This window comes from Phoca vitulina, unplaced genomic scaffold, assembly GCF_004348235.1.
Source record: "Phoca vitulina isolate PV1807 unplaced genomic scaffold, GSC_HSeal_1.0 scaffold28, whole genome shotgun sequence".
In the NCBI taxonomy this organism is placed as follows: domain Eukaryota; kingdom Metazoa; phylum Chordata; class Mammalia; order Carnivora; family Phocidae; genus Phoca; species Phoca vitulina.
In genome coordinates, this window is record NW_022589731.1 from 16,123,444 (window position 1) to 16,138,266 (window position 14,823).

The following is a 14,823-nucleotide window of genomic DNA, read 5'->3' on the forward strand; positions in this document are numbered from 1 at the left end:
ACCTCAAGTATAAGGCTTGTTTGCCAATTAAAAAAAAAAAAATTCACATACCATACAGTTCACCCATTTGCAGCATATAATTCAGTGGCTTTCAGTATATTCAGTTTTGTGACCCTCACTGCAATTGGTTTAGAACATATGCACGTAGTTTCTTCTCCATGAAGAAACCCTGTGCTCGTTGGCAGTCACTCCTCCTTCTCTCCAAACCCCAGCTCCTTCAGTCCTAGGCAAGCTCTGATCTACTTTCTCTCTAAATTTGCCTCTTCTGAACATTTCTTATAAATGGAATCCTATAATATGTGGCCTTTTGTGACTGGCTTCGTTTTATTTAGCACAGTGTTTTTTCAAGGTGCATGCTGGTTAATTCGTATATAGCGTACTTAATTTACCGTTTCATCCCATTGTGTGGATCCATTGCATTTTATCTATCCATTCATCAGTTGATGGATATTTGATTGTTTTCACTTTTTGGCTGTGATGAATAATTCTGTGAACATTTGTGCACAAGTTTTTGGTGAACACTTGTTTTCATCCCCCTCTAGGGCATCCACCTAGGAAAGGAATTGCTGGGTCGTATGGTAACTCTATGTTTAACCTTTTGAGGAACTGCCAGACTGTTTTTCAAAGCAGTGTGCCATTTTAAAAAATGATCTATACAAGGGTATGAAGAATCCATGGAGTTCAAAGAGATGAGAACATAGATGTTCTTTCTTTTGAGAAAACATCCTTTAAAGTTTTATAGGCTCTGTCCCATGTCTGCATATTTTATTTGCTATATCTCATTGCCTTAATAGATAACTGCATCATTTTCCATATTTGGTTTCCCTTTAGACATCTGTATAAAATTTTAGCTCCAGATGCATAGATACTAACTTTTAAAGTAAAATCATTTATTTCCCTTTTCTTAAACAGCAGCAGCAACATCCCTTAATCTTGGTTGTGAAACGTAAGTTGCTAGAGTAATAGAAAAACTAGGGGAGCATCATGGTACTTGTGGTGGTTTTCTTTTTGAGATCGTGTGTATCAAAGTTGTGATAAGGGCCTAAGCACATACTGCACAGAACTGGCTGGGCCTCTGGAAAAGGGAAGGTGATCCCACTATCAATGCTGTATGTTGTAATCCCAAGAGCTCTGTCTAAACAAAGCATCTTTGGACTGGATGTGATCCCAAGAAGTTATTTTCTCTATCCTTGTTTTTTAGTAGGACTAAATTTAACCCTTTTAGGATTAAGGAGTGTACTTGTCGTGACAAACACTGGGTGATTATTAATAAAAACTTAAAAAAAAAATGGTAACCTGCTTTAAAAAAAATGTAACCCTTTAAAAAATGATAGTGGTCTATACTTTTCTAAAGGTCACTACGTGGAAGATTCTAAAATATTTATTGAATTGTTTAAAGTAAATTTAAATCTCTATTTAGAAAAATTGGTTTTAAGTCACAGAAATAGACTTCCAGATTAAGATGGTACTGTGAGTTTGGGCTCTGCTATACAGATCACAGTCCTTATCTGAAAAATTGGAGGCCATATTTATCTTAGAATTCAGGATTTTGGGGGTTTTCAAAAGGCTATTCCTTGTATTCCATATATACTCAGTGAGTCTGGGCATTACCCCATAGTACAACACATTAATATTTCCTGAAGAATCATAAGACTATTCATACTAAGGGATATAAAGGATGACTATCAATAGCCTCATATCTGTTCGGAGCATATTTGGCCATTAAATGAATTTGTAACAAACTTAAAAAATGAACTTGCAGGTTTCAGAGATTTTTAGATTTGGGGGTTGTAGATAAGGAAGTTAAGGGATATTGGTATTGGGCTGTGTTCCAAGCCCAGGAGGGGGATAGTTTTTTTTGTTTGTTTGTTTTGTTTTGTTTTTGTTTGTTTGTTTAAAGAAAGAAAAAGGAAAAAAAAAAAAACATTGCCAGGCCTAGAGATAAGTAGTATCTTCATGGACCATACGTGGGCAGTAGATTGAACTGACACCCTAGGCTTCCTGGGTTCTGGGTCTAGAATCAGGGAGTGGGAGCAGGAAGTTTGGCCCTTGCACAGTAAAGGGAACTTAAAAGGGCTACAGGGGAGATGCGGGCCTGGAACCATGCTCAGTGCTGGAAGTCTGGTGCTGGAGTGTGACTCCCCAGCTCACGAGAGGAAGCTTGTTAGGTTGTCTGCTCTATGTGGGATAATCATGCATAAAGAATTCTCCTGTCTGTTAAGCTAGTAGCACCTGCCTTGAGAAATACTGATCTGGGCAAAAGATAAGGATATGAATGAACACACCAGCAATCAGCATGAGGTAGTTGGGGTTGATAGGAGAGATACTAGGGGAGAATAATGGAAAATGACCACTTGGTTTCTTGCTTAAGGGATCCAGTAGTGTTGTCAGTGAGATTGGGCAACCAGAGGAAAAACAAGATTTGGGAAACAAATGTTGATCAGTTTTGGGAAAGCTGAATTTGAGGGACTAGGGTGTAAGTAGCTGGGAGATGTTATATTTTTATATCATGAACTCAGAGCAAAAGAGTGGCATTAAAAATGTGTAGTTAAAACATACCGGTAGTTGTTAAAATGAGGAGAGAGGACAGTGTTTTCTAGACTGCATGAAGAAGGGGAAGAGAGCTAAGGGCAGAACATTGGGGAAACCACTGTTTTTAGAGACAGAAAGGGAGGCCAACAAAGAAGACTGAGAAGGAGCAGTCAGAGGTGGGGGAAGAGCCCAGAGTTGTGGGGACCAGAGGAAGAGACCACAGGAGTGATTGGTTAGTGTCCTGTTCTTAGAGAGAAGGTTTATCGTCTTTGGAGTCGAGGAGGTCTTTGTTTTACTCTGCCCGAGTGGTCCCATTGGGCTTTCAGTCTTTGACCTACCCCAACCCGACCATGTTCTCACAAGTGACCGTGACACCGTTTGTACCCTGCTAGCTCATAGGAGATTCTAGGGTTGGGGAATGGATTAAAAAAATACACGTTCTCGTGAACTTGAACAGTGTTAAAAGATGGTAGGAACAGAGGAGAGAGGAATGAATGAAGGGAAGGTCCTGGTCCTAGAGGGGACACAGCAGGAAACTAGCCTTGCAGAGAAAAAGGGACTCCCCTCCTTCTGAGAGTGAGGAACGCCTGGGTGCAGACAGCATGTGGATATGCTGCTACAAGGTTAATTTAGAATAGCTAGGTCTTGAGCATCAGCTTTGAAACATTCCTGGGGGAAATTTTGCTGGCTTGAATACTCTTAAGGAATAACTATGTCTGACAAATGCATAATATCCTGTTTAAGAAATTAAAATTGCAACAGTCTATAACTAGGTTTGGGCATGTTTTCAATTTCTTTAAGAGTGTTATTAATATGAATAGATAATTACTAACATTCTATATAAAAATTGCCAACCAACAGTTGCTCAGTGTTGCAAGCAGGGGCAGGGGACTAATGGGAGAGCCTCTTTTTAAAACTGCTTCTTGGGGCACCTGGGTGGCTCAGTTGGTTAAGTGTCTGCCTTTGATTCAGGTCATGATCCCAGGATCAGCTCATCATCAGCCCCTGCTCAGCAGGGAGCCTGCGTCTCCCTTTCCCCCCTGCTCGCGCTTTCTCACTATCTCTCTCTCAAATAAATAAATAAAATCTTAAAAACAAACAAACAAAACTGCTTCTCTACTTCCCCAGTGATTCTGCCCCAATGAAGATGGGGGTGTAGGATATATTCATGGAAGATGGGGAGTGACTTTTTCGCAGGACTACTTATATGCATGCCTTGTGTATGAATCTGGAGGTTACCATTTGTATTTTAGCATCAGAGATTATTAATTCATTTAACAAATATTTCTTGAGACCTCCTATTCCAGGTACTACTAAGGCACTAGAGATACAGGAATCAACAAAACAAACATGTCTGCCCTTATAGAGCTTCCATTATAATGGAGGGAGGACAGACAATAAACATCAGCATAATTATGTAGTATGTTGGGAAGTAATGTATGTGATGGGAAATAAAAGTTGGGCAGAGTAAGGGTGGTGGGGGGAGTGCCCAGGGTGGAGATTGTGGTAGGAGGTCTGGGGAGAGGGTGTGTGGGCAGAGAGGACAGCTAGGACCAAGTCCCCGAGGTGGAAGCGTTGTTGATGTGTTGAGGAGCAGCAAGGAGGCCAGTGTGGACGCAGTGGAGTAAGCAAGGGGAGGAAAGTGGTAGGAGGTGAAGGCCGTGGAGGGAAGATGAGCGTCTGGTTTTGGACGTGTTGAGTTTGAGATGCCTGGTGGAAATTCAAATAGAAATGTTGGGATTTGTGAATCTAGAATTTTGGGAGAGAGCTGGGTTGGAAATATCCATTTGGGAAGGAGAAGTTGGCATATAGAAGATACCTGAATCCATGAGATTGGGTGAAATCACTGAGGGAGTGAATGTAGTTAGAGAAGAGGGTCAAGACCTGAATCTCATGGTGGCCAAGACATTAAGAACTCAAATGGTCGGAAAGGAACCAGTAAAAGAGATAAGGGAGACCAGGGAAAGCCAAGTGCACGGTGTATCAGGATGAGGGAGTAACGAACTGTGTCAGATGCTACTGAGAGGTTAAGATAAGGACCAAGAGGCCACCATTGGGCTTAGCAAAGGGGAGGCCATTGGTCCCAGTGAAGATAGCAGTAGTAAGGGGTTGGGGGCAGTGAGGCGTACGAAGGAACAGGACACTAGCTGGCAGAGGAAGAGGCGTCAAGTGAAGATACATCACTGTGTTTCTCTGCTGATGGGAGGTGCCCCGTGCAAGGCAGGGAGGAGAGAGCTGCTAGAGCAGGGTCCGTTTGCTTAGTTCTCGCCTCCCCTATCAGCTTGAGATGTTGTTAGTTTTGCTTACTTTTGGGGAAATCGTTCGCTCAGTTTTGGCAGCACGACTGTGTGTGACTTCATCTTTAGTCCCCTTGTGTTCACTGGTAGAGCAGGAATGGCATAAAGTTGGAATCAGGTTGCAAAGCCCATGTGAATAGAGGTTTTGGTGGCCATAATTTTGAAAAGGCTGTAAGATCTGTAAGATTCCATTCTGTCTGAATACAGTCCAATTATCAGTCTCTACTTCCAGTTTCCCCCCAGCTTTACTGAGGGATAATTGACAGAATTGTCCACTTCCAAATTTGATAGAACAGGAATGCCTTTCCCCTTTTTATTCAATTTATACTCAAAGTTTGAACTAGCTTTTGTTCTTCTCATTAAGATTTTTTATCCTGTTTACCATCTAGTAATAATGATTTAGTAAGTAAGACACCAGTTATAATAGGCATTTAGTAACTGTTCTTAATGAGAGTCTACCACTTAGTGTAGTAATACAACCAGTGTGTTGAAAAAATGGAATTAGTCTGGATATGGTTAATAGAATCTTTGTGTACCTTTCAGAATATTTGCTTTGTGTGTTGAGCTGCATGAAATTATATGTAAAACCCTTGACTTTAACCAGGTAGCCTTCTTTAGAACCTCTGTGCCCTTCTCTTAACACATTCCCATCCTCTTCCTCATCCTTGTCAGTTGGACTGCACATTTCCTGCAGCCTCTACTTACTGCTTCTTCAAATTTAACTTATCTGTGGTCCCAAAGTATGTTTTCATGCTGATTCCATTAGTGTGTGTGAGGATAGGAGGAGAAAGAGTGGTTGAAATGTCCAGCTTTTAAGATTCCCAGTAGAGCAGACTCTTGACATCGTCACAACCAAAACACTCAGTTAACTAGCATGAATGAATGTTTAGCACAGATAGCTGTAAAATCATGCCCCTGGAGCATAGCAAATGTGTATTTTGCAATATTTTTAATCTTAGATGCCGATTTTCAGAGCATTAATAAACCCTAACCAGAGATTTTATTCTTCAGTTGTATTGGATAAGAACTTACTGTAATTATGACCCTAACCTGAATTTCCCGCCCCTAAATCCTGAGGATATCCTGTCCTGTGTTCTTTGCTTATCCTCTGCGGTAGCTTTCTAATCCTTGAAACCATAGCTGTGCTTTCTATGATCAGCTGTCTCCTTGGTCATTTTACTAATAAGACTTGAGGTTTTCTTTTGACCAAAGTGCATGAACAGTAGCAGCCCCTTCTGCACGCATACCTGAACATCTAACAAGCCGATATTAGTAACAATGAATTTTCTTTCTCTTCCTAATTATTTAGCTCTGTAAGAAGCATCATTTTGGAATTAACAAGCCAGAGAAGATTGTACCATCTCCCGATGACTCAAAGTTTCTACTGAAGACCTTTACACATATTAAATCCAATGTGTCTGCTCCTAATAAAAAGAAAGTAAGAGTTTAATTGATATGTGCTTGGAATTCATCTTGGATTAGTTTTAAATTGAAGGGTAATTTTCTTCCCAGTAAACTTGTTTTCAAACTGCTCATCCTGTGAAAGCACTATCTGTGCGTGGTCCTTGGGATTATTTTCACTTCTGTTCTAGGAAGTTGGGTATTATCCACGTGATGCTGTACATTGAATTCCTGCAGTAATAGTAGATTAATTTCTTATAGGTTAAGGAAAGTAAAGAAAAGGAGAAGTTGGAGAGGAGATTACTTGAGGAGTTGCTGAAGATGTTCATGGACTCAGAGTCCTTTTACTATAGTTTGACCTATGACCTGACCAATTCGGTGCAGAGGCAAAGCGCTGGGGAGAAGGACCCCCGTCCCCTCTGGCAGAAGGTACTTCTCTCATAGCTCAGAGCAGAACGATTTATGGACCCGTTTGGCTTCTATAGGAAAACTCAGACAACATGTTTCTGAACTGTTCATTCTCTGCCTTTTCCAGGTTGATGACCGATTTTTTTGGAATAAATATATGATACAAGATCTTACTGAGATTGGTGTGAGTAATTGTTTCTAAAATATCCTCAGGAGTTATAGTTGTTAAGCAAATATTTTAAAATTGTATTAAAATGAATTAAAAATCTCACTAAAATGGGGTGCCTCAGTTGGTAGAGCACGTGACTCTAGATCTCAGGGTTGGGAGTTCGAGCCCCACATTGGGTGTGCAGCCTACTTTAAAAAGCGGTTTTTTTGGTTTGTTTTTTGTTTTGTTTTGTTTTAAATTCAAAAATCTCACTAAAATGTTTTCCCCTCTAGAATGGGAATCGTTTAGTTAGGAAAGCCAAGGCATTATTTAAGGCAATTCACAATTCCACTGCCTAGCCACAGGCCTAGCTTTTTAGCAGGTTCCCATAGGATAGAAGTAATTTCGGGCTGCAGAACTAATGTCCATAGAGTTCCTATGAAAGACAGGTTTTGTTTGTACTCATTCGAAATGTTGAAGCCCAATTTTCCTTTAATGATACCAGTCATTTAACTTTCCTGTCTCATCTGGGAATCTCGAAGGACATTCTAGTACTGCCAGTACTTGAACCAGGGAAGATAGGGAATATGGTGAGATTATTGCATGAGGTTCCTTCCAGTGTAATGATTACTTTGTTCCTTTACTCTGTCACGTATGTCAAAGAGTTACGACCGTCCGAGGACAGTTCATTCTCTCAGTCCACGAATATGTATGGAAGGCTTGCTGGGTGCCAGTTAGTTTTGGACACAAAGTGGGCAAATAGCTGAATGGGTAACATCTTTTCATTAACTTTTCAAAAATCTGAAACCTTTTTTTCTCCTTTCTCTCTCTCCCCCTTGGCGGTCGTTAGTATAAATGATTCTGACTTCAGCATTATCTACCACTGGATAGCTATCATGCCTCTGTTGAGAATGAGGCTTGAAAATGTGCTCGCCTTTTTATGAGGCTGATCAAACTATGACCACTGAAATTCAGTGACGGGGAGAAAAATAAAGGTGACTATAATGGGAATTTTTGCTCTTTGCTGACATGCTGAGTTCTAATATGTTTGGCAGAGTTTTTGTCAGACACTTGGAATTACCATTAAAACTGATGACTTGCGGGAGAGGCGGCATTTGGCGGTGTGCATTTCTCTTTTCCTGTCAAGGGTTTTGCATGATTGCTAGAACAAAAATACAAATAATGCGGATGGTGGTAAGAATAATGAATGCAAATAGACCCTTCACTTCACAATTTTCAATTCTAACCACCTTCCTAAGATCCTATCTGCATGCTCCATAAAACAAAACAAAACCATGAGACAGGTCCTGGCTTATGTGGCTCTGGACGGTGAGGTGGGTTTGAAGGTCATGCCAAGGTTAAGGCTGGATATACTTGTGGAGATGGGAGAGAAAGAGAGAGAACAACGGCCTGGAGCACTTCTTACCCTTTACTGTGCCTGCAGACAATCAGCTGGGAAATTGGAATACTCTTAGCCTGAAAGGCACAGAAGGGGACATGTCTAAGTGTAATTAACACTCTCCTAATTATGTTGGGTGACTTTGTAAAATAAGATACTTATGGAAAGGGTTTTTTTGTTTTGGTTCATTTACTATGTGGATTTTAGCTTGGCAAGGCAAGTTTTTTTTTTTTTTTCTAAACTAGAAAATAGAGTCAGTCTTCTGTGCTCATAATAAGGTGATCAGAGTTGGTTGTATTTTATTAAAGCCTTGATGCAATGGGGAGTTAAAAAAATCAACCTATATGTTGTTTTTTTGTTTTTGTTTTTCCTGTGCCAACGGGAATAATCACAATAGCTACATTTGTTAAATGCTTATGATAAGGGAGGAGCTAAACCAAACCCTTTTTACGTTTTACTCATTCACACAGCCTAATGAGGTAATAGTTTCTCCTATTTCTCAAAGCAGGATGTTGAGGCATGGTGAAGTTAAGTGATTTACCTGAGTGAGTTAGTAAGTGGTGGAGCTTGAATTTGTTACCCAGGCAGTGTGGTGTCTATGTTGTGGGCCCTCTCAGGCAGCTTTTTTTTTTTTTTTTTTTTAAAGAAATCTCTGCACCCGACGTGGGCCTTGAGCTCACGCCCCCGAGATCAAGAGTCATGTGCTCTATCAACCAAGTCAGCCAGGCACCACTCAGGCGGCTCTTTTTTAATTGATCACCATAGAGAAAAGGGAAGGCTCTCCCCTTTGTCGTCCTCCCTCCCTCCTTCCTGCTGTCCTCCAATAAGCAAGAAACATGGTTAAAAAATAGAAGGTTTCTGCTTCTCGTAAACTCGCAAATATGTGCTAGCTCCTGTTTGGGTTTAAGCAAGCAGCAGTGCTCTACAGAAGAGAAACAACATGATGCTCATATTGTTTTCAGACACCAGACGTGGACTTTTGGATTATCCCCATTATCCAAGGTTTTGTGCAGATTGAAGAACTTGTGGTTAATTATAATGAATCATCTGATGATGAGAAGAGCAGCCCAGAGACCCCCCCTCAGGAGTCCACATGTGTAGATGACATTCACCCACGATTTCTAGTGGCTCTCATTTCACGCCGAAGTAGGCACAGAGCAGGTGAGTAGAGGGCTGAAATCGTGTGCAAGTTAAATTCAGATGAGAATGGTAAAGCTGCAGATGTGTTGAGATGCTAATGACAATAATGGATTTGGAAACATAATTGGCTTCAAAGTGCTCAGTGACTCTAAATAGTGTGATGTAATTGGGGACCAATTTCTGGAGGGAGGTGAATGGGGGAGAGTTAACAAAAGCAGAAAGAAAAGGAGGTATATATATGGAGAAGAAAAGAGAGTCACTTGGGATATGCTTCTAAATACCATTGTTCCCACTGACAGCCTGTATTACGGTAATAAATCCTTCCTGAGTGCTAGCACCCTTGGGAACACCCTTCCCTTTCAGTTCACAGAAAGTATCTTCACTTCAACTTTTAAAAAACAATGATGCATATAGTTATGAGTTTTGGGGAACTTGTTACTGTTCTGCCTGGCAGTTGCACATTAGATCCTTCAAGCTATCCTGAAAGACGTGCTTGGTTAAGAAGCATATCTGATCAGACTAAATCATTTTTTTTAATGTTGTTGTTTTCTGTTTTAATTGTCTTTTAGGAATGCGTTATAAACGGAGAGGAGTGGATAAAAATGGGAATGTTGCAAATTATGTGGAAACTGAGCAGTTAATTCATGTTCATAATCATACTTTGTCATTTATTCAAACACGAGGCTCTGTGCCTGTCTTCTGGAGCCAGGTCGGGTATCGATACAATCCACGACCCCGGCTGGACAAAAGTAAGCTTGTCAGTTACTCGGTTTGCAAATGAGGATTTCGGAGAGAATATTTTTTTAAATATTAGGTACTTTATAGGTTTGGATTTGCTGGGCTAGATACTTCATTTAAAACAATAACCCATGGTGAAATTTAGTGGTGATAGAGTATTTGCAAGAGGAATGATGATTGTTGACAATCTAAGTAAGTTATTTAACAATAAAAAACTCCCTAACAATAGAGTAAAACATAGCTTATTTCACAGATTTTAAACCGTTGTTTCCTTGGAGAATACTTTCTTAAATGCTTACTTTTGGAAAAGGGTAAATGTAGTCAATATTAATAAAAGTAGGAAATATCTAAAGATGGCATCTACAAAAAATAGGTAAGATGCCTTTACTCAGATGTCTCACTGTGAAAGGTTTGTTGTTGTTTTAAATATTGAGGATTTAATTTCTTCCAGTATTTTAACTGTAGCCTAGGAATAGCAAAGTCATATCAATCTAATCAGATTACTCAGTGAGGTTGATTTTAAAAATTGTTTACAGAATATTTTTCTCTCAAAACTTAATATATATTTGTGAAAATCCAGTAAACCTTCATTTTTTAACATTCATATTTGTAGAAGGGTTTTAGTCTCTTATTATAAACTACCTGGAACCCTTTCTAACAATAGGCTGGATGCATGAACAGTAAAGGTCCTGGTTTCCTAGTGTGTGCTTCCAGTGTAGTTCAGTTCAGTCTGATTAGGGGAAAAGGAATCCGAGATCTTTGGCTTTGCATTTTATTTTAAAGTACTGGTTTTGGACCATCTTAGTTACATTTGGTTGTCAATAAATTATTGAAACGTTAAAGTAAAGATGGAATAGACACTAATTTCTGCCTCAAACGTTAGAAAGAAAAATAGATTTTGTATCACTTCTTTGTAGGTGAAAAGGACACTGTTGCGTATTTCTGTGCCCATTTCGAAGAACAGCTGAAAATTTACAAAAAACAGGTGGGCTTTGATCTGTAGTAATAAAATGTTCCTTCATATTCAGCCGTGGTTATGTATCTGTTTCTTTAAATTTCATGAAAATAACAATGTACTATTCGTAATGAAGCAAAATGGCATCTTGTCATGAAGTTGAAGAATACATAAGCTAAGAGTATTTTCAGTATTCTTAAAGATGAATTATCACTGAATCAGCTACTTTAGACTGTTTTTAGATATCAGTCTGTCAGTTAGTTAGTACAGGCCAAGAAGTATCTAGAGAAGAAATGAATAGAATGAACCACCTATAGTTCTGCCTTCTGAAGGTAACAATTTGATATGTATCTCTCAATATCTTTTTTTCTCTGTCCATCTTTCTTATGTATTCATATGTAGGAATGTGATCATATAGACTAAAATCAAGTGAAAACTCTTAAGTAAAATTCCAAGTTCAATAAGATGACCAGATTTCGGGTATGAGATTCATATAGAATAATCAGTAAGTCTTACCCATGAGCAATGACCAGTCTGAATGTGTAATGTTATAGGATGCATTTTTCTAACAGCAACAACAACAAAATAACCTAATAAACATACAAAAAAGGTAGCATGTGTATGGAGGCGGGAAATGGGAGAAAGAATCACTAAGAACACAAAAGAAAACCTGAATAAATGGAGAGAAAATACCATGTTCCCGGAAGGAAGGACTAATACTGAATAGATGTCAGTTCTTCCAAAAGTAATCTATAAGTTTTGTGCAATCCTTGCAAAGAAAGGCTGAGCGGGAAAATAAAAAGTAAATCCTCAGATTGAAAAAAAGTATAAAGTTTGATAATAAGAGATAAAGGCAGGTAATTGGGGAAATGAGAACTCTCACACATTGCTAGTGGAAACAAGTTGGTACAGCTGTTATAGGTGGTATTATCAATCAAAATAAAATATGCTTAGACTATTAGTCCAGTAGTTTTGCTTTTTGATATCTATACTACATATTATATATAGAAATCATTTCCAGGTGGATATGGATCTGAATGTGAAAAGTTAAACCATAAACCTTTTATTTTATTTTATTTTTTTTTTGAGACTTTTTTTTTTTTTTAAAGATTTTATTTATTTATTTGAGAGAGAGAGAGAATGAGAGAGAGCACATGAGAGGGGGGAGGGTCAGAGGGAGAAGCAGACTCCCTGCCGAGCAGGGAGCCCGATGCGAGACTCGATCCAGGGACTCCAGGATCATGACCTGAGCCGAAGGCAGTCGCTTAACCAACTGAGCCACCCAGGCGCCCCAAAACCATAAACCTTTTAAAGGAAAATATAGAAGGTCTTTTTTTTTTTTTTTCCTTTTTAAAAGCCCAAGGCCTTAGCCCAGCCTCTCTTTGGTGCCCCAGAACATCTTTTTGACCTCGGGTCTTAATCAGGACTTAAAAAGTGCCAACCAATACCTCAGTCTCTTTTTGAGTTAGCTAACCCAATCATCTATGAGCTCTCAATTTGAAATTCATCTATGATTTCTAGGGTCAGACTTTAGAATATGAAGGCCTAATTAAAGTAATGCCTACCCCCTTGCTTTCAGGGAGACCACACCACTCTTACTTGAGAAATCTTTATATGTTTGTATAATTGATCAAACTTGACCAAGTTTGATCAGTTTTGCTGCTGATACCATAGAAACTAACATATGCAATTAAATGTTAAAAATAAATAAAATAAAAATTAAAAAACATAAAAAAATAAAAAGCACTAACCATAATGAAAAATATTGATACATTTGACTTTACTAAATTTTTAACTTTTATTGAAGTTTTATCATTTATTTATTGAAACTGTATTAATATTAGATAGGGCTGAAATCACCAACCATAATGAAAAAATTAATAAATTAGACTTGATTAAAATAAAGAACTTCTGGGGACACCTGGCTGGCCCAGTCCAGAGAGCATGTGACTCTTGATCTCAGGGTTATGAGTTCAAGCTCCATGTTGGGTTTAGAGATTACTTACATTAAATAATTTAAAAAATAAACAAAAGGGGCATCTGGGTGGCTCAGTCGGTTGAACCTCCAACTCTTGATTTCGGCTCAGGTCGTGATCTCAGGGTGGTGAGAAGGAGCCCCACGTCAGGCTCTGTTTCTCTCCTCCCTCTCCCCACTTGCACTGCTGGCGTGCACACTCTCTCTCTCTCTCAAATGAATCTTTTAAAAAAATAAAAAAGAAAGTACTTCTGTTTATTAAAAGGCACCACCAAAGTGGGAGAAGATATTTCAGATTTTTTTAATATATATCTAGGACAAAAGACTCATATCTGGAGTTATTTTAAAAAACCCAACTCTTATAAACCACCCCCCCCAAAAAAAGATGTATGGCCTAAAAGAAAACTGGACAAAAGACTTGAGCAGAATTCATGAAAAGGTATATTTAACAGGCCAATAAACGTAAGAAAGGTGTTACATTTCATCAACCATCAGGGAAATTAAAACCACTGACACACCAGAATGACTAAAATAAAAAGATAGTATATGCCAAGCTTTGTTAAGGAAGTGGAACAACTGGAATTCTAATATAAAAAATTTTTAAGTCTACCTGAGAGAAACACGTGTTCCCTGCGGGAGTTCACTGCAGCATCACGGTAACCTGACTGTTCATCGGGAGGTCAGCGGATAAAGCGTGGCATATTTAAAATGTTGGATACAATTGCTTAGAAACGAGGTAGATCTGTGTGTACTAGCGTGGAAAGATCTTAAAATCACACAGTGGAGTGAGAAAAGACTGTGTAACAGCATATGGTGTGTTGCCATTTAAAACCCACAAAACAAAACCGTGTTATTTATATACATGTAATTCTTTTTTTTTTTTTTTAAGATTTTATTTACTTATTTGACAGAGACACAGTGAGAGAGGGAACACAAGCAGGGGGAGAAGCAGGCTTCCCGCCGAGCAGGGAGCCCGATGCGGGGCTGGATCCCAGGACCCTGGGATCATGACCTGAGCTGAAGGCAGACGCTTAACGACTGAGCCACCCAGGCGCCCCATATATACATGTAATTCTTTTCCATGTATATGCTCTCACACATATATGGCGTGCACATGTATATCAGCATACCCTTATATGGGCTGAAAGGGTGCACACCACGCTGCTAACCCATATTACCTCCAGGGAAGGCTGTGGGTCTGGGTTGCAGTGAAGAAGGATTTGACCTTTATCTACATTTGAACTTCTTACAATGTGATAAGTTCCTGTATCAGCACTGTGTGTAATTCTAACTAGCATTACAGTAAATAAACCGCAATTTAGATGTAACACATAGGGGCACCTGACGGGCTCAGTCGGAGGAGCCCTGCGATGCTTGATCTCAGGGTCGTGGGTTCGAGTCCCATGTTGGGTGTGGAGATTACTAAAAAATAAAAACTTTAAAAAAAAGTAACCCATAATCATTGTAAGAATTGTAACAATACTGAGATGTGTAAAGGAAGAAGAATAACCTCAGCACCCTCATTCCCTGCTCTGTGTTGACTTTCAAAATGTGTTTGTACATATCAGTTGTGTCTGTGTATGCACTGAGCGGACACCTCCTCCTTTCTGGCCGTACCCCAGTAACGTTCCCTTACCCACCTGCCTCCCCGGGTACTTGCTCTCTCAGAGCTGGACCCGCAGGTCGGTCTGGCTCAGGGTGGCACCACTCTTCTGTCACCAGTGATTGGTTCAGGCACTGGCCTGTGTGTGTTCATTGGCAGTTTGGCCATGCGGTGTGATGTGAGGGAAGCCTGCTGGGAAGCTTCTGGGAACAATTTCCTGCTCTAAT

The 14,823-nt window shown here is 39.5% G+C and overlaps 1 protein-coding gene across 1 annotated transcript in view; it reads left to right on the forward strand.

Moving 5' to 3' along the window:
- Positions 1-14,823, forward strand: part of INPP5F (inositol polyphosphate-5-phosphatase F) — an 82,954-nt gene that overhangs the window by 42,840 nt on the left and 25,291 nt on the right. Inside the window, exons 4-9 of the mRNA XM_032423060.1 lie at positions 6,139-6,267; positions 6,492-6,659; positions 6,766-6,822; positions 9,148-9,346; positions 9,895-10,074; positions 10,981-11,048. Coding sequence (XP_032278951.1) covers positions 6,139-6,267; positions 6,492-6,659; positions 6,766-6,822; positions 9,148-9,346; positions 9,895-10,074; positions 10,981-11,048 — 801 coding nt within the window. The remainder of the gene's footprint in view (positions 1-6,138; positions 6,268-6,491; positions 6,660-6,765; positions 6,823-9,147; positions 9,347-9,894; positions 10,075-10,980; positions 11,049-14,823) is intronic.